A 20,715-nucleotide genomic window follows, 5' to 3' on the forward strand; every position below is an offset into this window, starting at 1 on the left:
GTAGACCTATTTGTCTCTGCTTTTGTTGCATGTGGTTAGTGTGATATCCAAATTATTGTCAAGACCAGTGTTACAAAGCTTTCCTGTTTTCTTTTGGAAATTTTTAGATTTTACTTTTTTTTGTTCCTGGTACTAGAGCTTGAATCCAGGACATTTATACTGAGCTATATGTCTCCGGTCCTTTTATCTGAGACAGGGTCTTGCTAGAATGTGAAACTGCCTAGGCTGGATAAAGCATAAATTTGAGTTATTTGGGGCTGGGAATTTAGCTCAGTGGTTCCGTCGCCTGCCTCACAAGTGCAAGGTTCCAAGTTCGATCCCCAGTACCAAAAAAAGATTTTTGAGTCATTTGTAGAAAATGGATGCACCTTGAGACCAGAATATTAAATGAAATAAATCAGACACATGAGCTTAAGTATTACATGATTCCTCTTATATGAAAAACTCAAAGTACAAATAAAGAGAAAATTAAGATAATGTGAAGTAGGAAGAGCTAGAGCTGGAGGGAAGGGGAGGGAATTGAGGGCAAAGGGAAGAAAAAAGAATTAGTGTTTTATGTAGCCATACCTAACCAATATGTAGCACAAACAAGTGCTAATTAACATAAAAAAATAAAAACAAACTACCCAGTTTGGGCCTCCTGCCTTGCCTCTCAGAGTGCTGAGGTGTACAGACCTGCCCCACCATGCCAAGCTCAAGCTGATTTCAGTGTTATAGTCATCCACTTTCGCATCTGTATATTCAGTTTCCTCAACACTTGTTGAAGACATTTTAGCTATTCTTGTTTTTTGCTGTTTTCCTTTGCTTTTCTACTTTTGTACGGTGGAAAGGCCTTCTTCACCACAAGATCAGATAATAAATCATTTTCTTTAGTACTTTAGGATTTTATTTTATTTATTTTTTAAAGACAAAGTCTCACTATATATCCCAGCCTGGCCTGAAACTTCCAATACTCTTATCTCAGCCTCTTAAAGTGCTGAAATTTTAGACGAACACTACCACACCTGCAGTACTCTATGATTTTACTGTTTTGTATGTAATCCTTTAAGTTTGTCTCCCTCCTTAGAAAAAGAATATTCAGTTGTCCTATGCCATTTCGTGGAAAACTTGATTTCCCCCTTATTTCTACTAAGAGGTTTCTTGTGGCTGTGAGTAACAAAATACATAACCCAAAGTGGATTGAACAGAATAGTTACCTTAGTGTTGCTTGCTGACACCACAGCTTGAAGCAGAAGTTTATTTACTAACAGTTTCAGGGATTTCAGACCAGGTCAGCTGGCTCCAAGGCAGAAACATCATGAAGGAAGGATATAGTATAGGAAAGCTGCCCAAGTATGACACCCAGGAAGCAAAAAGAGAAAAGAACCCAAGAGGAAGGAGGTAGGGGGTATGTAATTCCCAAGGTCATGCAAACAACCTTCCCAGGTAACACCAAGAGGGCTTTACTGATCTGGCCAGCTCAAGCCAATCAAGTTGACAATTAAGATTGCCCATAAGGAATATAATATCTAACATTTTTTAAAAGTTCATCGGTAGAGCAGTTCCAAGTCTGGCTATGAAGAAGCACAACTGAGGCGCTTTCTGTCTGCTATTCTCAGTGTGATGGCTTTCATCTTCATGCTCATCAGAAGTCTGGTGCAGATTAGCTCCAGGCATCCATTATCATATACCTTCACTTAGGGAGAAGGGGACAAATCCCTATCTTGTGGGCCAGGGATTTAGCTCAGTGGTTCTGCCACCGCCTCGAAAGTACAAGGTCCTGAGTTTGATCCCCAGTACCAAAAAACAAATCCCTATCTTGTATCTTTTTCTTTTTTCCTCAGGATCAGGATAATCAAACCCAAGGCATGGTACATGCCAGGCAAGTGCTTTACCACTGAGCCACACTCCCAGCTCTTACACTGTCCTACTCCAATTCTGGGAACTGAAGCCAGGCCTCATCCATCCTATGAAAGTGATCTAACACATAGCTATATGCTGAGCACTTTCTAAAACTTTATTTTGAGGTAGGGTCACTTTTCGCTGGGCTGGCCTCAAACTGTGATCCTCCTGCCTCAGCCCTCCAGAATAGGTAGACAGCTGGGATTACAGGCATATAACCTGTCTGGCTATTTTACCTATTTTAAAAGCAACTAAAATTTTCCAAGTTGGAAACTGGATAAAGAAGATGTGGTTTTTTAATAAAATCGAGTACTACTCAGCCATAAAGAACGAGAAACTAGAGACATTTATAGCTAAATGGATGCATATCGAGGCCATACTCTTAAGTGAAATAAATAGGACTCACGTGTAAATACCCAAATAGTTTCTCTAGTGTGAGAAACTGAAAGTGTAAATAAGGATTAAAATGAATAATTGATAATTTGAAATAGGAAGAAAAGGTCCAAAGGGGGAGGGGAAGTGGGAGGGGGAAGGGGAAAGGGAAAGGAAAGAAGGAAAAGGAAAATTTATGAGAAAAGAAAAAAATGGAAACACAGTCTATGTAAATAGGGAAGGGTACACAGGGAATGGGGAAAAAATAAGAACCAAGATACATCATTACAGGTACAAGCACCCAATGATGAATGTAAACATACTGTATACCAAAAATGTACCAATAAAAGAATTTAAGCAAAAAAAAAAATGAAATTTTTGCAAGTTGGACATGGTAATGCATGCCTGCAATCCTAACTACGTGGGAGGCTGAGGCAGGAGGATTACAAGTTTAAGGCCATCCTGGGCAATTTAGCAAGACCCTGTCTCAAAATAAAACACAAAAAGGGCTGGGGACATAATTCAGTGGTAGAGCATTAACCTAGCACCTGGAAGCCCCTACATTCAATCCCTACTACTGAAGGGAAAAAACCCCAAATCCCTGACCCCCTCCCCTTCCTGTCTTTCCTCCTCCCCTTTTCTCCCCCTGGCTTTTTTCAGTGGTACTGGGAACTGAACCCAGGGCCTTCACACTGAACTATACCCCAGTCCTTTTTATTTTTCTTAATTTTGAGAAAAAGTCTTGCTAAGTCACTGAATGTCCAAGCTGGACCCAAACCTGAGCTCCTCCTGCCTCAGGCTCCAAGGCAGCCTAGATTATAGACATGTGCCACCATACCCAGACATGATGTTTATTGCACTTTATTTTTTTTTGTACCAGGGACCAAACTCGGGACCTTGCGCTTTCGAGGCAGGTGGCAGAACCACCAAGCTAAATCCCCGGCCCCATCATGATCTTTTTTAACTGCTACATTTTACATACTTTTATATTTGGTAGGGTTGTTCCTGAATTTTTCAAAATCTGAAAAAAATATGTTCTAAGTCATCTGAGAATTAAGAATACTTTAATAAATTGAAAAAACTTTTTTATAATGCTGCCCCTTTGTAAGAAAGAAAAATGATATACAGAAAGTCCCCAACTTAAGAACATTCAAGGTGCGAACTTTTACAAATACAAACATGCCTCGCCTTACAAACATTCATGAAGTAGCTCATGTGTCTGCAAGACGCTGTCCCAGTTGTGCTGCACGTGTGTGCTGTGCAGTGCAACAGGTACTGACTGGAAGAAGGAGGGTGGGGGAGATGGGGAGCTGAAGGATCATCAGCAACAGGAGATGGAGGGCAGAGGAATCGCACTCACACCTGATGTTGATGACAGGTTTCTTGATGGATTCAATTCTTTTTACCTTCTTAAAAAATGATCAGTGATGTCTGAGTGGTAGCTCTTCTTTTCTCATCATAGGCACCTACCTCTGCCCTGCCTTCCCTCCTCCAGTTAGTAACTCTCTTGTCAGCTCACTCCATGCAATCTCCTACATGCCAGTTGTTGTGCTGGACTATACCACCATTTTAAGGTAACTAGGAAAGTAAAAATAGATTGTTTACAGTATTTGTGTTATGCTTTACACTGTATATATGTGTTAAGTCTGTGAGACTCACTTTGCTGGACTTATAAGCATTCTCCTGGAATGGAACTCATTCATGATAAGTTGGGGATTTACGGTACCTCTAACTCAACATAATTTAATTTTTTCTTATGTGCTAAAATAAATTTTTTGTTTTGTTTATTTTTTTTTTTTTTGGTACTGGGGATCGAACTCAGGTCCTTGTGCTTTCGAGGCAGGCAGCGGAACCACTGAGCTAAATCCCCAGCCCCTTGTTTATTGAGTTTTTAAAACAAGGTCTTGCTATGCAGTTTAGGCTGGCCTCAAAATTGCAGTGCTGTGCTAGGATTACAGGAATGTGGCACCATGCTCAGCTCTTAAAAAAATTCTTAGTTTTTACTTCATGTTTTCAGTAAAATGTTTTGCAAGCCAGGCATGGTGGCACACACCTGTAATCCCAGTGCTTAGGAGGCTGAGGCAGGAGGATTGCTATGAGTCTGAGGTCAGCCTGAACTGCATAGCAAAATCTTGTCTCAAAAAAAAGTTTTAGTTCATTTTTTTAGAAATCGCCATTATTTAATTTCCCATTTTCATCCAGTTTTTTTGGTGTGTCAATCACTCCATTCTCCAGTACTCCCTGTCAAACAAATATATACGCAAGGGTAATCATTAAATTGGAAATACTACAGTTTCAATAGTCAAAGTACAGATACCCTAAAATGCAGAGTTCTCACAAAATCTTAAGAGATACCTGCTTAAGCCAAATAACTAAGATAAAGTAATGGAAAAGGTACTGAGACAGGTACTAGATAAGTACTGACCCCAGCCCACAGAAGGTATGATGTAATGAATATTGGTCTAATTATCTACCCTCTACCTCTGTGAAAGAGTAAAACAGGGCATAAAGATCTTAGAACTTTCACCAGGACTTCCATGCATGGGGAGAACTTGAAAGTCAAGAATAAATAATAAGCCAAGTGTAGTGTAGTGTGCACACCTGCAGTGCCAGCACTCTAAAAGTCTGAAGCTGAAAGATCACAAGTTTGAACCCAGCCTGGTAACCCAGAAACTTAGCAAGACTCTGTCAAAAAATAAAAAAGGGCCAGGGCTGGGGATTTAGCTCAGTGGTTCTGCCCCCTGCCTCACAAGCACAAGGTCCCAAGTTCGATCCCCAGTATCAAAAACTTAATTAATTAATTAAATAAAAAGGGCCAGGGATGTGGCTCACTGCTAAGGCCCTGGGTTCAATCCCCAGTACTTAAAAAAACAAACAAAAAAACAATAAGGAATATGGGCTCAGTGGTAGAGCACTCTCCTAACATGCACAAAGCACTGGGTTCAATCTCCAGCACTGCAAAAAAAAAAAAGAAGAAAGAATGTAAGAATTCCTCTCAACATATCTAATATGTTTTGGCCCTAGAATCACTGAGTTCACATTTAAAATAATCTGTATTTCACTTTTATTACATCTACGGCGCTCTCAACTATGAAAACGTATTAAAATGAAATTAAGTTTTCAAGCAATTTAAGGTCATTTTGTATTTATATCTGTATTCACACATGTACACGAAATGTATATAGCAAATCCTTATACAGTCATAAAAATAAATTACAAGCAACAAAATAAAAAGTTAAACTTAATTTAGTGTACTGTTTGCTTTTTAAAAATAACTAAAATAGATTCACACTTTATCTAACATCAGTCATCCTTAACACAAATGATCCTGACTGGGGCATACTTTTCTTTATGCCACTTCAACAGAACCTAAGTTCCATCTGTGGTTATCACTCTAAGTAAATAAAAATATTTAGAATGCATTTTGGTGTCCAGTTATTTGAAATCAAGTTTCCATTTTGAATAGTTTCATTAAAGTTTATGCCATGGTAGAATGACCTTTTATCTGCTTTAACTTAGTCTGCATTAAATTGATAAAATACACCCTTACTCCTGTACAAACATCCAGCAATGTAGTTACATCATTATTTAAAATGCTTACATGGGAATAATTTGTCTTTACACTGTAGAAGTCTTGCATTTCAGTATGTTTACAGCTTCTGTATCATCACCTGAAATTTGCCTAAAAAAGAAAACATAAAAATCATTTTTTAAATTTTAGGTACAAAGAAAGCCTATATATCAATTTTTTGTTCCATTTAGGAAGCGATTTCAGTCAAGAAACTTGTCAGGTCAAACATCTTTCCACACTCCTTACAATATGAAATAGTCAACTCCATTTTTGTTAGATGATTTCCTGGAATATAAACTTGTGCCTTTGTTTCATTTTGTGATTCCTACTTCTGAGTGTTTCACTAATAATCACTGAAGCTCAAGCAGATGTTATTTTTTCGTTTGTTTGTTTTTTGGATTTTTTGGTGCCAGGGATCGAGCTCAGGACCTTGCGCTTGCAAAGCAGACAGGGGAACCACTGAGCTAAATCCCTGGCCCTAGCAAATATTATTTTTGAGGGGATCTTTGGGAAGGAGTTTAATAATAAAAAACTAGCTGGTTTTATTTAGCATCATATAATAGATATATTCTAAGCAACTGCTCAACAATAAAAGACATTTCAGGGCTGGGGATTTAGCTCAGTGGCACCGCACCTGCCTCGAAAGCACAAGGTCCTGAGTTCGATCCCCGGTACCAAAAAACAAAAACAAAACAAAACAAAACAAGACATTTCAGTGCTGTAGCAAAAGCTGCTATCCTAAAAGCATACTGCAGGGGTGGGGGTTGAAGCTCAGTGATATATCCTTTGCCTAGTATGTGTGAGGCCCTGGGTTTGACCTCCACCACTTCAAAATCCAAAAACAAAAAAATTGCAGAAAATTTCCCCTTAAAAGTTAAGAACTTTCCCTTAAATTGTCTTATAATTTTGGATTTCTTTAGTGGATTTTCTTAAATTACTCTTATTAATTCAAAACTTCCTGACTATGGTATTGTATACTATGTATTATTCACTGCATGTTGACACAAAAATGAAAAGGTTTCAACATTTTTTTAAATTACTTTTTATTGAAAACTGCACTGAATGCTAAATGTCCACCTTTACAATAAACAAATACAGTAATGATAACTCACACTAAAACAAAACATACTTCTGGATAGCCATTATTTTTCTGTTTGGGACAGTTTAAAGTTTTTGTCACAAAAATAGGAATGTACCTATACAAAGGCTCAAAATAGGCCATCTTTTTAAATAAAAAGGCAATGATTCACAAAAGACTATGAATAGAACATGTAACTAGTTGATACAAATCTAATAGGATTTATTAAAATCAGTCACATCTAATAACACATCTGAAGTGTTCTTGTATAAAATATCACAGGCTTCAACATTTTTAATGTCTCCTGTGTTTTAAATAACTTTTAAAAATCCACATGTGAAAAATATTTGTCAGAAATGTGAACTCAACTTACAAGCAGGCATTGAAGACACTTCGGCAGTTACAATACTTTTTATCCCCAAGTTTGATAAACCACCTCTGATTAAGCCACATGTAAAGGCTAGATACTAAAAGGAAAAAAATTATTAAAAATACAGAAAAACCACCAATAAATACAGCATTTTAGTTAAACCATGGTATCAATAAGTCACTGCTGCTTTTTTTTTTGGTTTTGGTTTTGGTCTTGGTTTTTTGAGACAAAGTCTTGCTATGTAAATCAGGCTGGCTTTGAACTCACTAGAAGCCCAGAATTTGTGGCACTCTTCCTGCCTCAGCCTTCTGAGTGCTGGGACTGCGAGTGCTGGGACTACAGGCATGCACCACCACGCCCGGCTAGTCATTGCTGTTTAAAAACCAGAAAGTTACAAAAAGCTTGGAGTGATAATACATACATCCCTTTAGTCCTTCCCCTGTAAGGTAAGGCAGATCACTTGAGCCAAAGAGTTCAAAGACAGCCTGGGCAACATAGCTAGATCTCAAAAAAACAAACAAACAAAAGGAGGGGGGAAGGAGAGGAGTGAGAGAAGAAAGGGTGGGAAGATGATGACTGTGAAGAGCTTTTCTTACTGATGACCAAAGTATACGCACACATAACTGAAGTGAGACCAGTCAGGTGCTCCAATCCAGTGAGTCGATTTAGTTCTGGAGATAGGAAAGGCAGCTTGTGTCTACTGTCCATGCTAACTACAGGATTCTAACTAGACCCTCCCTGTAACAGTGGTTTGGATTTTTTCTGGTTGCTTAAAACTCCTGTGTTTCTTGCCTGTTTTCTGAGCCTTCTTATCAGTTTCGTAGCCTATTAATATTCCATTCAACCACAGTTGGTTTTCACTATCTACCACTAAGAATCTCTACTTGTAGGGCTGGGGATTTAGCTCAGTGGTACCGCGCCTGCCTTGAAAGTGCAAGGTCCTGAGTCTGATCCCCGGTACAAAAAAAAAAAAAAAAAAAAAAAAAACACCTCTACTTGTTTAACACTTATTGCCTGCCACAACACAGAATTACTGTTCAAATATGAACAGCAGCCAGTGTTGGGGTGCAGCGCTACAATCCCCAGACCTTGGGAGGCCAAGACCGGAGTGCAAGCTCAAGGCCAGCCTGTACTACATACACAGTGAGACTCCCGAGACTCCACCTCAAAACAACAAAAAAACCCACAATGAATGTAACCATTATGTACTGCAAACATGTACGAACAATTATTCTTAAAAATAGTCAAATGAGATGTTAACAAAAAAAAGAAACATAAAAATATAATAAGAGCCTAGATACCCCCAAAATATAGAAAATAAGCAATCAATCATGAACCAATGAAATAAAATTATGAAAAGAAAGTTTCATGTCCACTCCTTGCCCCTCTAGGTACAAAGCACCATGTTAACTTTTTTGGGGCTTTTTTTTGGTACTGGGATCGAATTCAGAACCTTGTGCTTGAGAGGCAGGTGGCGGAACCACTGAGCTAAATCCCTAGCTGAACCTTTTTTGGTTTCTTTGAGATCATGTCTTGCTGTATTGCCCAGCCTGGCCTCAGGCTCCTTGGCAAAAGCAAAACCCTTGCCTCAAGCAACCTCCCGAGGAGCTAAGCAGTGCTGTGCTGGCCTCCTGTAGCTTCGTACTTATTTATTTTCAGTACTGGGGATTGAACCAGGGAGCACTGAGCTATACCCACAACTCTACCTTTTTGCTGTTTTTTTTGTTTATGGGGTTGGGGGACCCTAAAATTTTGAGACAGGGATGTCTTAATAAACTGCCCAAGCTGGCCCTGAACTTGTGATCCTCTGCCTCAATCTCCCAAGTAGCTGTGATTACAAGCATCTGCCACCACGCTCAGCATGTTAAGTACTTTAAATACATGTAAATCTCAAGACAATGATATATAACTGTGATAAAACTCATTTTATTAATAAGGAAACTAGTTTCAGAGGAGTTATGTAACTTACTCAGTTTCACAAATCTCTAAATTGTAGCGCTTAGGCTTAAGACCTAATTTATTTACTCCCATGACTATATTTACACTATAACTATATTGCTTTTCTGTGAGATCTTGTCTTTGTTTTGAGACAGCATCTCACCAAGCTGCTCAGGCTAACCTCAAACTAGCAATCCTCCTGCCTCAGCTTCTCAAGTAGCTAGGTTTACAAACAAAAATCACCTTTCCCAGCACTGCCTTTTGGCCAGATAATTGAGATAGGGACAATTTTTTACAGACAAGTAGCAACTCATACTACCTTAAATATTTAAATCACTTCAAAGAAACCCTTATATTAAAACTACTTAAATTATCATTATTTGCAGATGACATGACTCTACATAGAAGACCCCAAAAACTCCACCAAAAGATTTCTAGATTTGATAACCAAATTCAGCAGTGTATCTGGATACAAAGTCAACACACAAAAATCAACAGCATTCCTATACACGAATAACAAACTCACTGAGTCAGAAATCAGGGAAACACCTTTCACAATAGCACACAAAAAAATGTAATACCTAGGAATCAATGTAACAAAGGAAGTAAAAGACCTCTACATTGAAAACTACAGGGCCGGGGATTTAGCTCAGTGGTTTCACCGCCTGCTGCGCAAGCGCAAGGACCCGAGTTCGATCCCTGGTACCAAAAAAAAAAAAAAAAAGGAAAACTACAGCACTCTGAAAAAGGAGATCAAAGACGATATCAGAAAATGGAAAGCTAACCCTTGTTCTTGGATAGGAAAAACCAAATAGTGAAAATGGCCATACTTCCAAAATTCTTATACATATTTAATGCAATCTTGATCAAAATACCAATAGCATATCTCACAGAGTTAGAGAAAACAATCTTAAAATTCATTTGGAACCAGCAGAGACCTAGAATAGCAAAGGCAATTCTGAACAACAAAGACAAGGCAGAGGGCACCATAATCCTTGACCTGAAATTATACTACAAAGCTACTGTGATAGAAACAGCATGGTACTTGAACAGGCCTGGGGATCAATGCAACAGATTAGAAGATGCAGAAAGAACAAGGCCAGACATACTCAGCCACCTTATGTTTGACAAAGGAGCCATATACCTTCCCTGGAAGAGAGACAGCCTCCTTAATAAATGATGCTGGAAAAACTGGCTTTCCACATATTGAAGATTTAACCTAGACCTATATCTTTCACCAGGTACTAATCTAAAATTGAAATGGATCAAAGATCTAAATATTAAAACAGAAACACTAACTCTGCTGGAAGAGAGAATAGGTAAAATACATGAGGACATAGGAATAGGCAAAGACTTTATGCACAATACCCAGACTGTACAGGAAATACTACAAAGGATCAACAACGAGGGCCTCATCTTATTAAAAAGTTTTTGCATGGCAAGAAAAACCAACATAGTGCAGAGACAATCCACAATGTGGGGAAAAACTTTTGCCAGCTATTCCTCAGACAATGGACTAATACCTAGAACATATAAAGAACTCAAAAAAATCAGATCCCCCCCAAAGAGCCAATGCAAAAATGGGTATCTGAAATGAATAGATACTTCTCAGATGAAGTAGAAACTGCAAATAAATATACAAAAAAAACACTGAACATCACTGGTCATTGGAGAGATGCAAATTACAACAATGCTGAGGGGCCGGGGATGTAACTCAGTGGTGTCACACCTGCCCGGCAAGTGCAAAGTCTTGAGTTCAATCTCCAGTACCAAAAAAAAAAAAAAAAAAAAAACCAAACCACTGAGATTCCTTCTCACCCAGAAAGAATGGCTGTTATCAAGAAATCAACTAGTAACAAATGCTGGCAGGGCTGTGGGGAAAAGGAACCCTTCTCCACTGTTGGTGGGAGTGTAGACTGGTGCAACGACTATGGAAATCAGTGTGGAGCTTCCTCAAAAAACTAAAACTAGAGGTTCCATTTGACCCAGCTATTCCCCTTCTTGGTATCTTCCAAAGCTTCCTACCACAGTGATATATGCATACCCATGTTTACAGAGGCAAAGTTTGAAATAGCTAAATCTTCAAAATAGCCCAAATGCCCATTAACTGACAAATGGATAGATGATGGAGTACTACTCTGCTATAAAGAAGGATGAGCTTCAGACATTTATAGCTAAATGGATGCACCTTGAGACCATATTCTTAGGTGAAATAAATTGAATGCACATGTTTAAATACTGCATTGTTTCTCTGGTGTGAGAAACTGAAAGTGGAAATGAGGACTAAAATATATAATAGATGTTGGGAAATGGGAAGAAAATGTTCAAATGGGAAGGAGAATAAGAGAGGGGGGAGGGAGAAAGGAAGGAAGGGACAAGAAAAAAAGTGAAAAGCGAAAAAATGGAAACAAAACTAAAAACAAAAATTATACAAGGGCTGGGGATTTAGCTCAGTGGTTCTGCTGCCTGCCTCACAAGCGCAAGAACCTGAGTTCAATCCCTGGTACCAAAAAAAAAAAATTAAACAAAACCCAGAAACTCAGATATATACTTAAGATGAAACATATATTCTTAGAATCAAATACTTTATTTTAAATGTTTTAGTCTACTAAAAGACATCATAAACTCAGAGATGAATAACTGTGCACAGCAAACATCAGTTTTATACCTTTACTGATATATCTATGCTATATTAAAGGATATAAGAAATCTGCATTCATTGGCATTTAGTAGTAGTTTCTGTTACCGTTTAGTATATATAACTCATCGTGAACATGATGAACACATCCTATTTAATAGAAAATGGCCCTACAAACAAGTACAACTGTAAAACTTTTTTTTTTTTTTAGTACTGGGGATCAAACTTGGGACCTTCCACTTTCGAGGCAGGCAGCGGCACCACTGAGCTAAATCCTGGCCCTTTAAAACTATTTTAAATTCAAGAGTCTGTTGTGATCGGCATTGATCCCTGTAATTCTACTTGTTTCTTAGTAGAAAACCCAGTCTTCTTTTAAGTACCTTAGATGCATGTTCTAAATACTGTTTTCCTGCAGACATCTGAGTAAGCAGACGAAATTTGTTGTCCTGAAGTACATAGATGCCCTATTTCAAAAATACACAAAACATCCAAGTCAGTAATCCTTAAAAATATCTTCTTCCTATAAAACAATTTAAGAGTTTTATAAAGTTATTAACATTCTCCATTTCCCTGGTCTTTTTTTTTGAGACAGGGTCTTGCTCTGTAATTCAGGCTGGCCTCAGCCCCGAGAGTGCTAGGATTACAGGTGTGCACCACCACTCCCAGCTCAGTTTTTCTTTAAGTGAAGGAATTTTGCAATGTTCAAGCTTAAGAGCTGTGAGTTCAGTATTCCACAGCACTATTTCCTAAATATAACTATGCACTGAAGATAAGAACTCAAGAGTTGGGCTAAGGATGTGGCTCAGTGTAGAGCTCCTGCCTAGCATGTGTGAGGCCCTGCGTTTGATCATCAGTACTACATTAAAAAAAAAGGGCTGGGGATTTAGCTCAATAGTTCCACCGCCTGCCTCGCAAGCACAGGGTCCCAAGTTTGATCTCCGGTACAAAAAAAAAAGGCCAGACATTTTGGCACATGTTTGTAATCCCAGCACTCTGGAGGCTAAGGCAGGAGAATCACAAATTTAAGCCCAGCCTAGGCAACTTAGCTTAGTGAGACCCTATCTCAAAAAAACAGGGGCAGAGGTTAGGAGGGATAAGTAGTCATATAGCCCAGTGTGAATGCCCTGGGTTCAATCTATAGTACCACAAAAATTTTTTTAAAAACCAAAAAAACACCTCAGTCTTATACTAATACATATTCACATGAAATTGTTATATATTATTAGAACAAGTCTAAAAAGCAATTCAATTTCAAACAATTCCAGTTAAGGATGGTATTATATGAAAAAATGAATTCTACTGGTAGTACTAGATACATTATTTTCATTTTAAAAACTTACTCAAAATGCCAAATCCACCCAAAAGTAGTCCCTGGGGGTTTATAAAAGAAAATCAATCTGTAGGGCCAGGGATTTAGCTCAGTGGTTTCGCCACCTGCTGCGCAAGTGCAAGGACCCGAGTTCGATCCCCAGCACCAAAAAAAAAAAAGAAAATCAATCTGTTCAAATGCAGTTTTCTAGGTAATCTAATTTTGTAGTAACAAAATCTTAAGGAAAGAAATTACAGCAGTAATAAACAACACAAGAGTTATTCATTTTCCAGGAGTGTGCATGGTGGCACTCCTCGAATCCTAACACTCTAGAACTGAGGCAAAAGAAGTGCAAGTCTGAGCCCAGTCCGGGTAACTTAGCAAAACTGTGTTTCAAAATGAAAAAATAAAAAAGGGCTGGGAATGTAGCTCAGTGCTAAGGTCCTTGCCGTGGTTCAATCTTAAGCACTGCAAAAAAATTTAAATTTAAATTAAAAATAAAAGATTTAAGAGTTAAATGTGGCTTTAAATTAGACTTCAGAAGTCAGGCATGGTGGCACATGCCTATAATCCCAGCACTCATGAGGCTGAGGCAGGAGGATCATCATGAGTTCAAGATCAACCTGGGCTACACAGTGATACCTTATTTCAAAAAAACAAACAAAAAATTAGACTTTAGAAGCTATTCTAAAAGGATAAAAATGTGATATATCTCTGGTTCTGCATATTATCACCACTTAGTAATAAGTAAGGAACTAAATTCTAAAATCAATAGTTCTGACATTTGCTACATGTAAAATTTTTACATAACGTGTAATTGAAGCAAATAACCATAGATATACTGATAAGTATCAATTTGCCTTTATTCACTTTACCCTATTAAAGAAAAAAACCTAATGACATGAATAATGTAAGAGAAACATTCCCAGGTTGATCAGAAATTATTTTAAATTTTAAATAAATTGCTAAACTAGAACATTCATACTAAGATACAGGACTTAAAAATTAGCCTTAATTTATCTAAATACCTGATGATTTGTCCTTAGATTGTCGATTTGTTTCTTGAATACTGTAGTCCAAAAATCTTTACAAATGAACTTCATGATGTCTAACTCATCCTTGAACCTTGCAGTATCTTTTGTAAACCTAAAAAGATCAACTAGAAGTAATACAATATTTTTTTCAAAGAAAGCAAACGAGGCAAATGTTTTTTCTCATTCTCCCCAAGAGGGACAACCCATTAAATAACTTCCAAATGCCACATCAGCATTGGACATTTACTTAGTCATAAAATGATAAGCACCGAGCAAAGCAGATCCCATCTCAATGGATTAACACTGCTTCTCTTATACAATTATTGGACCTACGAGTTTATTTTTATTAGTCTAACAGTTTAGTCAAAATTTCAGGTACACTCAAATGGAGCACTTAAAAAACAGAGCTAAGCAAGATAATAGTATTGTTATATAAAATATACTCAGAATTTAACTATTCAGATATTGATAAAAGAATACTAAAAAACCCCGATCCATAGCTAGGCACAGTAATCATAGCTTCTCAGTTGTCTGAGGCAGGAAGATTACAAACTCAAGGCCATCAGGGCCAATTTAATGTGACCCTGACTCCAGCTCAAACCAAAAATAAAAAGGACTGGGGACATAGGTCAGTGGTAGAAAGTTCGCCTAGCATGCACAAGATCTTGGGTTCAATCCACAGTACTACGAAAAATAAAAATAAAAACCAAGTGGGATGGCATATGCTTGTGATCCCTGCACTCTAGGAGGCTGAGGTAGAGCCTGGGTAATTTAGTGACTTACCCAGGCCCCCTCTCAAAATAAAAAGCCAGGCATGGCACTCCCCTATAATCACTCAGAAGCTGAGGCAGGAGAATCACCAGGAGTTCAAAGCCAGCCTGGGCTACCTAGGCCAGCCTAAACTACATAGCAAGACCCTATCTCAAAAAAAAGAAAAAAAAAAAAAGAGCTGGAGATATAGCTCAGTGCAAAGGCCTTGGGCTCAACACATACAAGGAAGGACACACACAAAATTAAAAATAAATAAAAAACTGATCTATGAACTGGAAGATTACATGTATAAACATGGACTTTAAGGCATTTTTACCCTTGACTTTTTTCTTTTGAGACAAGGTCTCACTATGCCGTTCAGGCTGGCCTCAAACACAGTCATCTTCCTGCTTTGGCCTCCTGAATGCTGGGATTACAGGCATGTGCCATGCAGCATCATGTCCAGCTCCCCCTGACTTTTTTAGACAAAATTCCATTCAGGTTAAAGAACCTACTAGATCAGTGGTGGTGAACCTATGGCACATGTGCCACAGCGGGCCATTTGTATCACTGAAAGCTCTAAAAGATTTGCCATCACTGTACTAGTCCTTAAGTAGAAAATATAAGGGCCAGGGATTTAGCTCAGTGGTGCCCGCCGCCTGCCTTGAAAGCACAAGGTCCCCAGTTCGATCCCTGGTACCAAAAAGCAAACAAACAAACAAACAAAAAGAAAATGTAAGCTAAGCATAATGGCACACACCTGTAAGCCCAGCACTCAGGAGGCTGAGGCAGAAGGACTGCCATGAGTTTGAGGCCAGCCTGGGCTACACAGCAAGTTCAAGGCCAGCCTGAATTACAGAGTTGAGACCCTGTCTCCAAAAAAAGTGGAAAATGTAATGAGATTTTAAATAGTTATTTCAATAGACCAATATTTTCAGGGGAAAAAAAAACCTTAAGTGTATAAAACGTTTCCTTCAAGTGATAAAACATAAAATTTGAATACTGAGTTAAACTAATATCAGACCTAAAATGAAATCTCTCTTTATTTTGGTACTGAGGACAGAACCCAAGGCCTTGTGTGTACTAACCAAGCACTGTAACACTGAGCTACAACCCCAACCCCACAAAAAGAAATTTCAATCTGTAATTAAAGAACAGAGAATTAAAGCTTGGAAATTAAAATAAAAATCTCAAGTTTTATGCAATCTTCTGAAACAGATCATCTTTATTTATAACCTACCTGGAAGAAAATTTTCAAATCCATACTGCTCACCTTTCTATCAATCCTTGTCCCACTCGAAACCCCATGTTTTCCAGCTTAGTAATACATCGCCCATTTTCCTATTTAAAAAAAAAAAAGTTTTGAATACTTCTAGAATGCTAGGATGTTAGTATTAAAAAATGACTGTAAAATTTTTGCTAAAAACATGACAATATACAGTGGATGGAAATTCTGAGAAAAGTAAGGGTTTTCAGGGTCGGGGATTTAGCTCAGTGGTTTCGCCACCTGCTGCGCAAGCGCAAGGACATGAGTCCGATCCCCGGTACCAAAAACAAACAAACAAAACAAAACAAACAAAAAACAGTAAGTTTTCAACTTTAATAAATACAATCATCTAGGCATGGTGGCGCACACCTGTAATCCTAGCACCCAGGAGGTTGAGGCAGAGTTTGAGGTCAACCTGGGCTACACAGTGGGCTACACAGCCTGAACAAAATATAGCAAGACCCTGCCTCAAAAAACAAAAATAAACTCAAAATATATGAAAACTCCCACCAGAGTAAATAATATAAACATGCAAGTAAATGGGAAAACCCAATGAAAAGTAAGATAGTATAGTGTTGCACAAATTCAACAACGTGAAAAAAAATTACCAAAGTATGGATTTACTTATTTATTTTGGGGCCAGGGATTTAGCTCAGTGGTTTCGCCGCGTGCTGCGCAAGCGCAAAGACCCGAGTTCTGTCCCTGGTACCAAAAAAAAAAATTGTACTTATTTATTTTGTATTTTGGTACCGGGGATCGAACTCAGCACCTTGTGCTTGCAAGCCAGGTGCCAGCACCACTGAGCTAAATATCCAGCCCAAAAATACGTATTTACTGCCAGTTTCATTTTTCCTAAAGTGCATTTCTGGACTAGAGGTTTCCACTTGCTTCTTTTGCCAAGAAACACTGAGGTGAAGCAAGTACACTGTAAGTACGCTTGAAGGAGTAGTTCATACGTTTAATGTGTTTTTGTGGTTGCTGTTAAACCTGCTAGTAAAATGTTTCCATTTTGAGGCTCTCTGGATCCAAGTGTGAAGTGAAGGTGCCATGATTTGGTTATGGCTTTAATTTGTCCTCAAGGGCGCCGGTGCTGAGATTAAATTCCCTTTGTGAGGCGTTACAGTGAGGGTTGGGGTGTGGCTCAGTAGTAGAGAGCTTGCCTAGTGTATGGGTTTGACCCCAGTACTGGGGAAAAGGTACTCTCAAAGCCACCCCCAACCACAGTGAGCTACCTTCCCAGCCCTTTACTGTTAATTTTGAGACAGGGTCTTGCTAAATCATTGAGTTGCCCAGGGGGCTTGAACTTTCTATCCTCCTTCCTCAGCCTCTCAGAGTGCTAGGATTTACGGTTTTCATTAACCATTTTTAAACCCATTCTCCACAGACCGGGAAATGTCCAATTATTCAATTTTTAGAGATTTAATTCCTCTTCAAGGATAGTTTGAAAATCATTGATTCTTTATACTAAGCATGGTGGCACACACCTGTAATCCCAGCACTCAGGAGGCTGAGGCAGGAAGATTGCAGTGAGTTTGGGGCCAGCCTGGGCTACACAGTGAATTAAAGGCCAACCTGAACTCCACAGTGAGACCCTGTCTCAAAAAAACAACACAAAACAAAAATACTGATTAACTCCACAACTTATGAAAGTTTACTTCAAAAAAAAAGTTTACTTCATTTACTCAAAGATTATAAATGTTTATTTCTTTTACTCTTTCCATAGTAAAAAATGTAAAAGACACATAACCTATTATCCAGAAATTATTTCAGTCTGAAAAGATTTATAAAAAACCATTTCTGGATGTTTAAAGCATTTTTTATTATGAAAAATTTTAAGCACATTGAAAGTAGAGACATTAATACAATGATCTTCATACACCCAGATTCCAATGTCGATTCTGATTATCAAAATTGCCACATACCTGTTTTGTAAAACCATTTTTGCTATAGGACAGAATAAGAACAGGAAAGTATTTTTTATTTATTTGTTTGTTTGTTGTTGTTTTTTTCCAGTACCAGGGATTGAACTCAGGACTTTGTGCTTAGGAGCCAGGCGCAGCGTCACTGAGCTAAATCCTGGGCCCTGGAAAATTATTTCACTGAGCTAAATCCTGGGCCCTGGAAAATTATTTTTAGTCTGATTTCAAAACTTATGGATAGCACATCTCTTACAATCATCAGTCAGGAGAACTTTTATTCTGAGTTAACCCACTGAAAAAAGACAAGGCTTTAAGGAAAAAGGCTGTCGAGCAGGACTTCCAAATGGGAAAGTAAGTATGGAGAGAATGATAGGACTGAAAAGACTGTGCTGCTAACTGGTCTCTGGGAAGAACAGGAAACAAGGGCAGCTTTGCACAAACGGCAAATACTGATGATGATGACAGTGAAAAATTTACGACATAAAATATCTATGAATTTGCAGCCAGATGTGGTGGCACATGCCTGTAGTCCCAGAAATGAGGGAGGGAGGCTATGGCAGGAGGATCACAAGCTCAAGTCCCAGCTGAGCAGGTTAGCAAAACAGTCTTAAAATGAAAAAGGGCTGTGCATGTAGCTCAGCGGTCCAGAGCCTCTGGGTTTGATCCCCAGTACCACAAAAAGGAAGGAAGGAAGGAAGGAAAGGGAGAGAAAGAATGAATGTGCTTCATTTCCAATAGTATTCTTCTTCATGTGTCTTCCAAATAATATGTTTAAATATATCATACAGCCAGGTGAGGTCGTGCACACCTGTAATCCCAGCATTTAGGAAGCTGAGGCAGAAGAATCCCTGCAAGTCTGAGGCCAGCCTGGGCTACATAGTGAACTCAAGGCCAGCCTGCACTACTAAGCAAGACCCTATCTTTAAAAAAAAAAAAAAAAAGGATCATACCCAGATGTGTGTGGCGGTGCACACCTGTAATCTCCACACTCAGGAGGAAGAGGCAGGAGGATCATGAGTTTGAGGCCAGCATGGCCTAGACAGTGAGTTTGAAGCAAGCTTGAACTTCTGTAGCAAAACTCCATCTCAAAAAAAAAAAATTACCAACCAATAATTACTCATTAACTGCAGCTTCTCCAAAGACTGTGAGGCAGGGGTTTCATCTCATTTATCCTGCATAATGTCTATCCCACAAAGCCTCCATGCCCCTGTACCTGGAATTGAACTCAGGGCCCTAGCACTGAGCTACATTACTAGAGCTTTTTATTTTCAGACATTGGTCTGGCTAAGTTGCCCAAACTTGTGATCCTCTTGCCTTGGCCTCACTGAGCACGCCACCACGCCTGGCTAGAGCACACATAATACAAATTTTCTTTAAGATAAGAATAAGGGCTGGGGATGTAGCTCAATGGTAGAACACTTGCCTAACATGCTCAAGGCCCCGGTTTCAATCCGCAGCACCAATAAATAAGTAAATGAATCAATGAATGAATGAGAATTAGAATTTCTACTTATTAGAATGGGACCCTTGTTTCATTCACTTTCAAATCCTCAGTTCCTAAAGCCAGCTGATATAATAAGCACTAAATGGCTTCTCAATTAATTTAAATTGTTTTATAATTATCGTTAACACCTGCAAAGTTTGCTTTGCCTTCAAACCTTAGTAGGTCCCGTCCTCAAATTGTGGCAAGTGATACTGAGGATTAGGATGGGGAAAAAGGAAGCATAGTCTAAAAGTAGTACAGGTCTGTCCAGTGGACTGGACCGCCAGCAAGATTAAATAGTGTCAAACTCAGATCTACAGTTAACCTTGCTGTAAATCACGGTACGTACGACGCGGAAAGAAATACGTGACCTGCTCGACAAAGGTTAAACACTCATAAAATAAACAAATTCAGTACTAAAAGAGAAGCAAGAGAAAAGGGTGAAAGACTAAGAAAGAAGCCAGACTAGGAGTTCTATAGTCTGGGATACCCAGAAGTGAACCAGTCTCGTCTGGACCTTCGGGGACCTTGGGTGGCGATGGGACAGGGATGAAGGAAAGCACTGAGGGGAAACCAGAGGTGTCACAGCCAAAGGACCCCGAGGCGTGGGCCAGCACTCACCACCTCCCCCTGCTCCGCGGATTTGTACACTCCGGCCACCATCTCGTTATGGAGCAGCAAAAACAACGCCTCGTCCGCCATTTCCGCCTATTCCGCGCTCCGGGTTTCAGCTCTCGTTTGGGCCGGGCCGGTGATTCCGGCCAGCGCCGCAGCTGCGAGGCTGGCACCGCACTCCCCTAGACTGCGGCTCCGTCACCCGTTGCTAGGAGACTGAAAATTGCCCTAGGCCTCCCCCTCCCCCCCCCGCCAAGGCCCAGTACGAGGAGGACACCACACCGGGGGAACCGAGCCGGAGGACCAAAGGAAGGTCTGACAGCCGCGCGGACCTAACCCACACTGCAGAGACCCAATCCGGCCTTTGGGCGGGGGCGAAGAATCACTTCCGGTCCCTCTACACCGGCATTCCGCCACCTCTATGGTCGCGGAGTTCCGCTCCGAGGATTTGGGAGCCCCGCTGCTCCGGGAGGAGGAAGGCCACTTCCAG

General features: G+C 39.4%; 1 protein-coding gene across 5 annotated transcripts; it reads right to left on the reverse strand.

The window, feature by feature from the left end:
• Positions 1–3,300: 3,300 nt before the first annotated feature.
• Trappc6b (trafficking protein particle complex subunit 6B) lies at positions 3,301–20,420 on the reverse strand. 5 transcript variants are annotated; one of them, XM_021242847.2, is made up of 7 exons: positions 20,232–20,420; positions 16,215–16,282; positions 14,186–14,303; positions 12,229–12,312; positions 7,276–7,369; positions 5,855–5,935; positions 3,301–3,831 (listed from the first exon to the last, which is right to left on the reverse strand). In XM_021242847.2, exons 1-6 carry the CDS (start codon positions 20,310–20,312, stop codon positions 5,904–5,906), a joined length of 477 nt encoding a protein of 158 aa, XP_021098506.1. In that variant the 5' UTR covers positions 20,313–20,420; the 3' UTR covers positions 3,301–3,831; positions 5,855–5,903. The 5 variants fall into 5 exon arrangements, with proteins under 5 accessions (XP_021098506.1, XP_021098508.1, XP_021098507.1 ...); XM_021242849.2 differs by having other exon boundaries at positions 3,301–4,494; XM_021242848.2 differs by having other exon boundaries at positions 3,301–5,208.
• Between the last annotated feature and the right edge of the window lie 295 nt (positions 20,421–20,715).

This window comes from Heterocephalus glaber, unplaced genomic scaffold (genome assembly GCF_053883595.1).
Source record: "Heterocephalus glaber isolate CG9 unplaced genomic scaffold, H.glaber_assembly_v1.0 deba00000901, whole genome shotgun sequence".
In the NCBI taxonomy this organism is placed as follows: Eukaryota; Metazoa; Chordata; class Mammalia; order Rodentia; family Bathyergidae; genus Heterocephalus; species Heterocephalus glaber.

Excerpts from the sequence above, each read along its gene's own strand:
- Trappc6b (XM_021242847.2), bottom strand. The coding sequence starts at position 20,312 with ATGGCGGACGAGGCGTTGTTTTTGCTGCTCCATAACGAGATGGTGGCC. Across the intron at positions 12,313-14,185 it reads ATCTAAGGACAAATCATCAG|GGCATCTATGTACTTCAGGA; the intron begins GTATTTAGATAA and ends TTTTTGAAATAG. Across the intron at positions 5,936-7,275 it reads AGTGTCTTCAATGCCTGCTT|GCAAATTTCAGGTGATGATA; the intron begins GTAAGTTGAGTT and ends TTTCTTTTTTAG.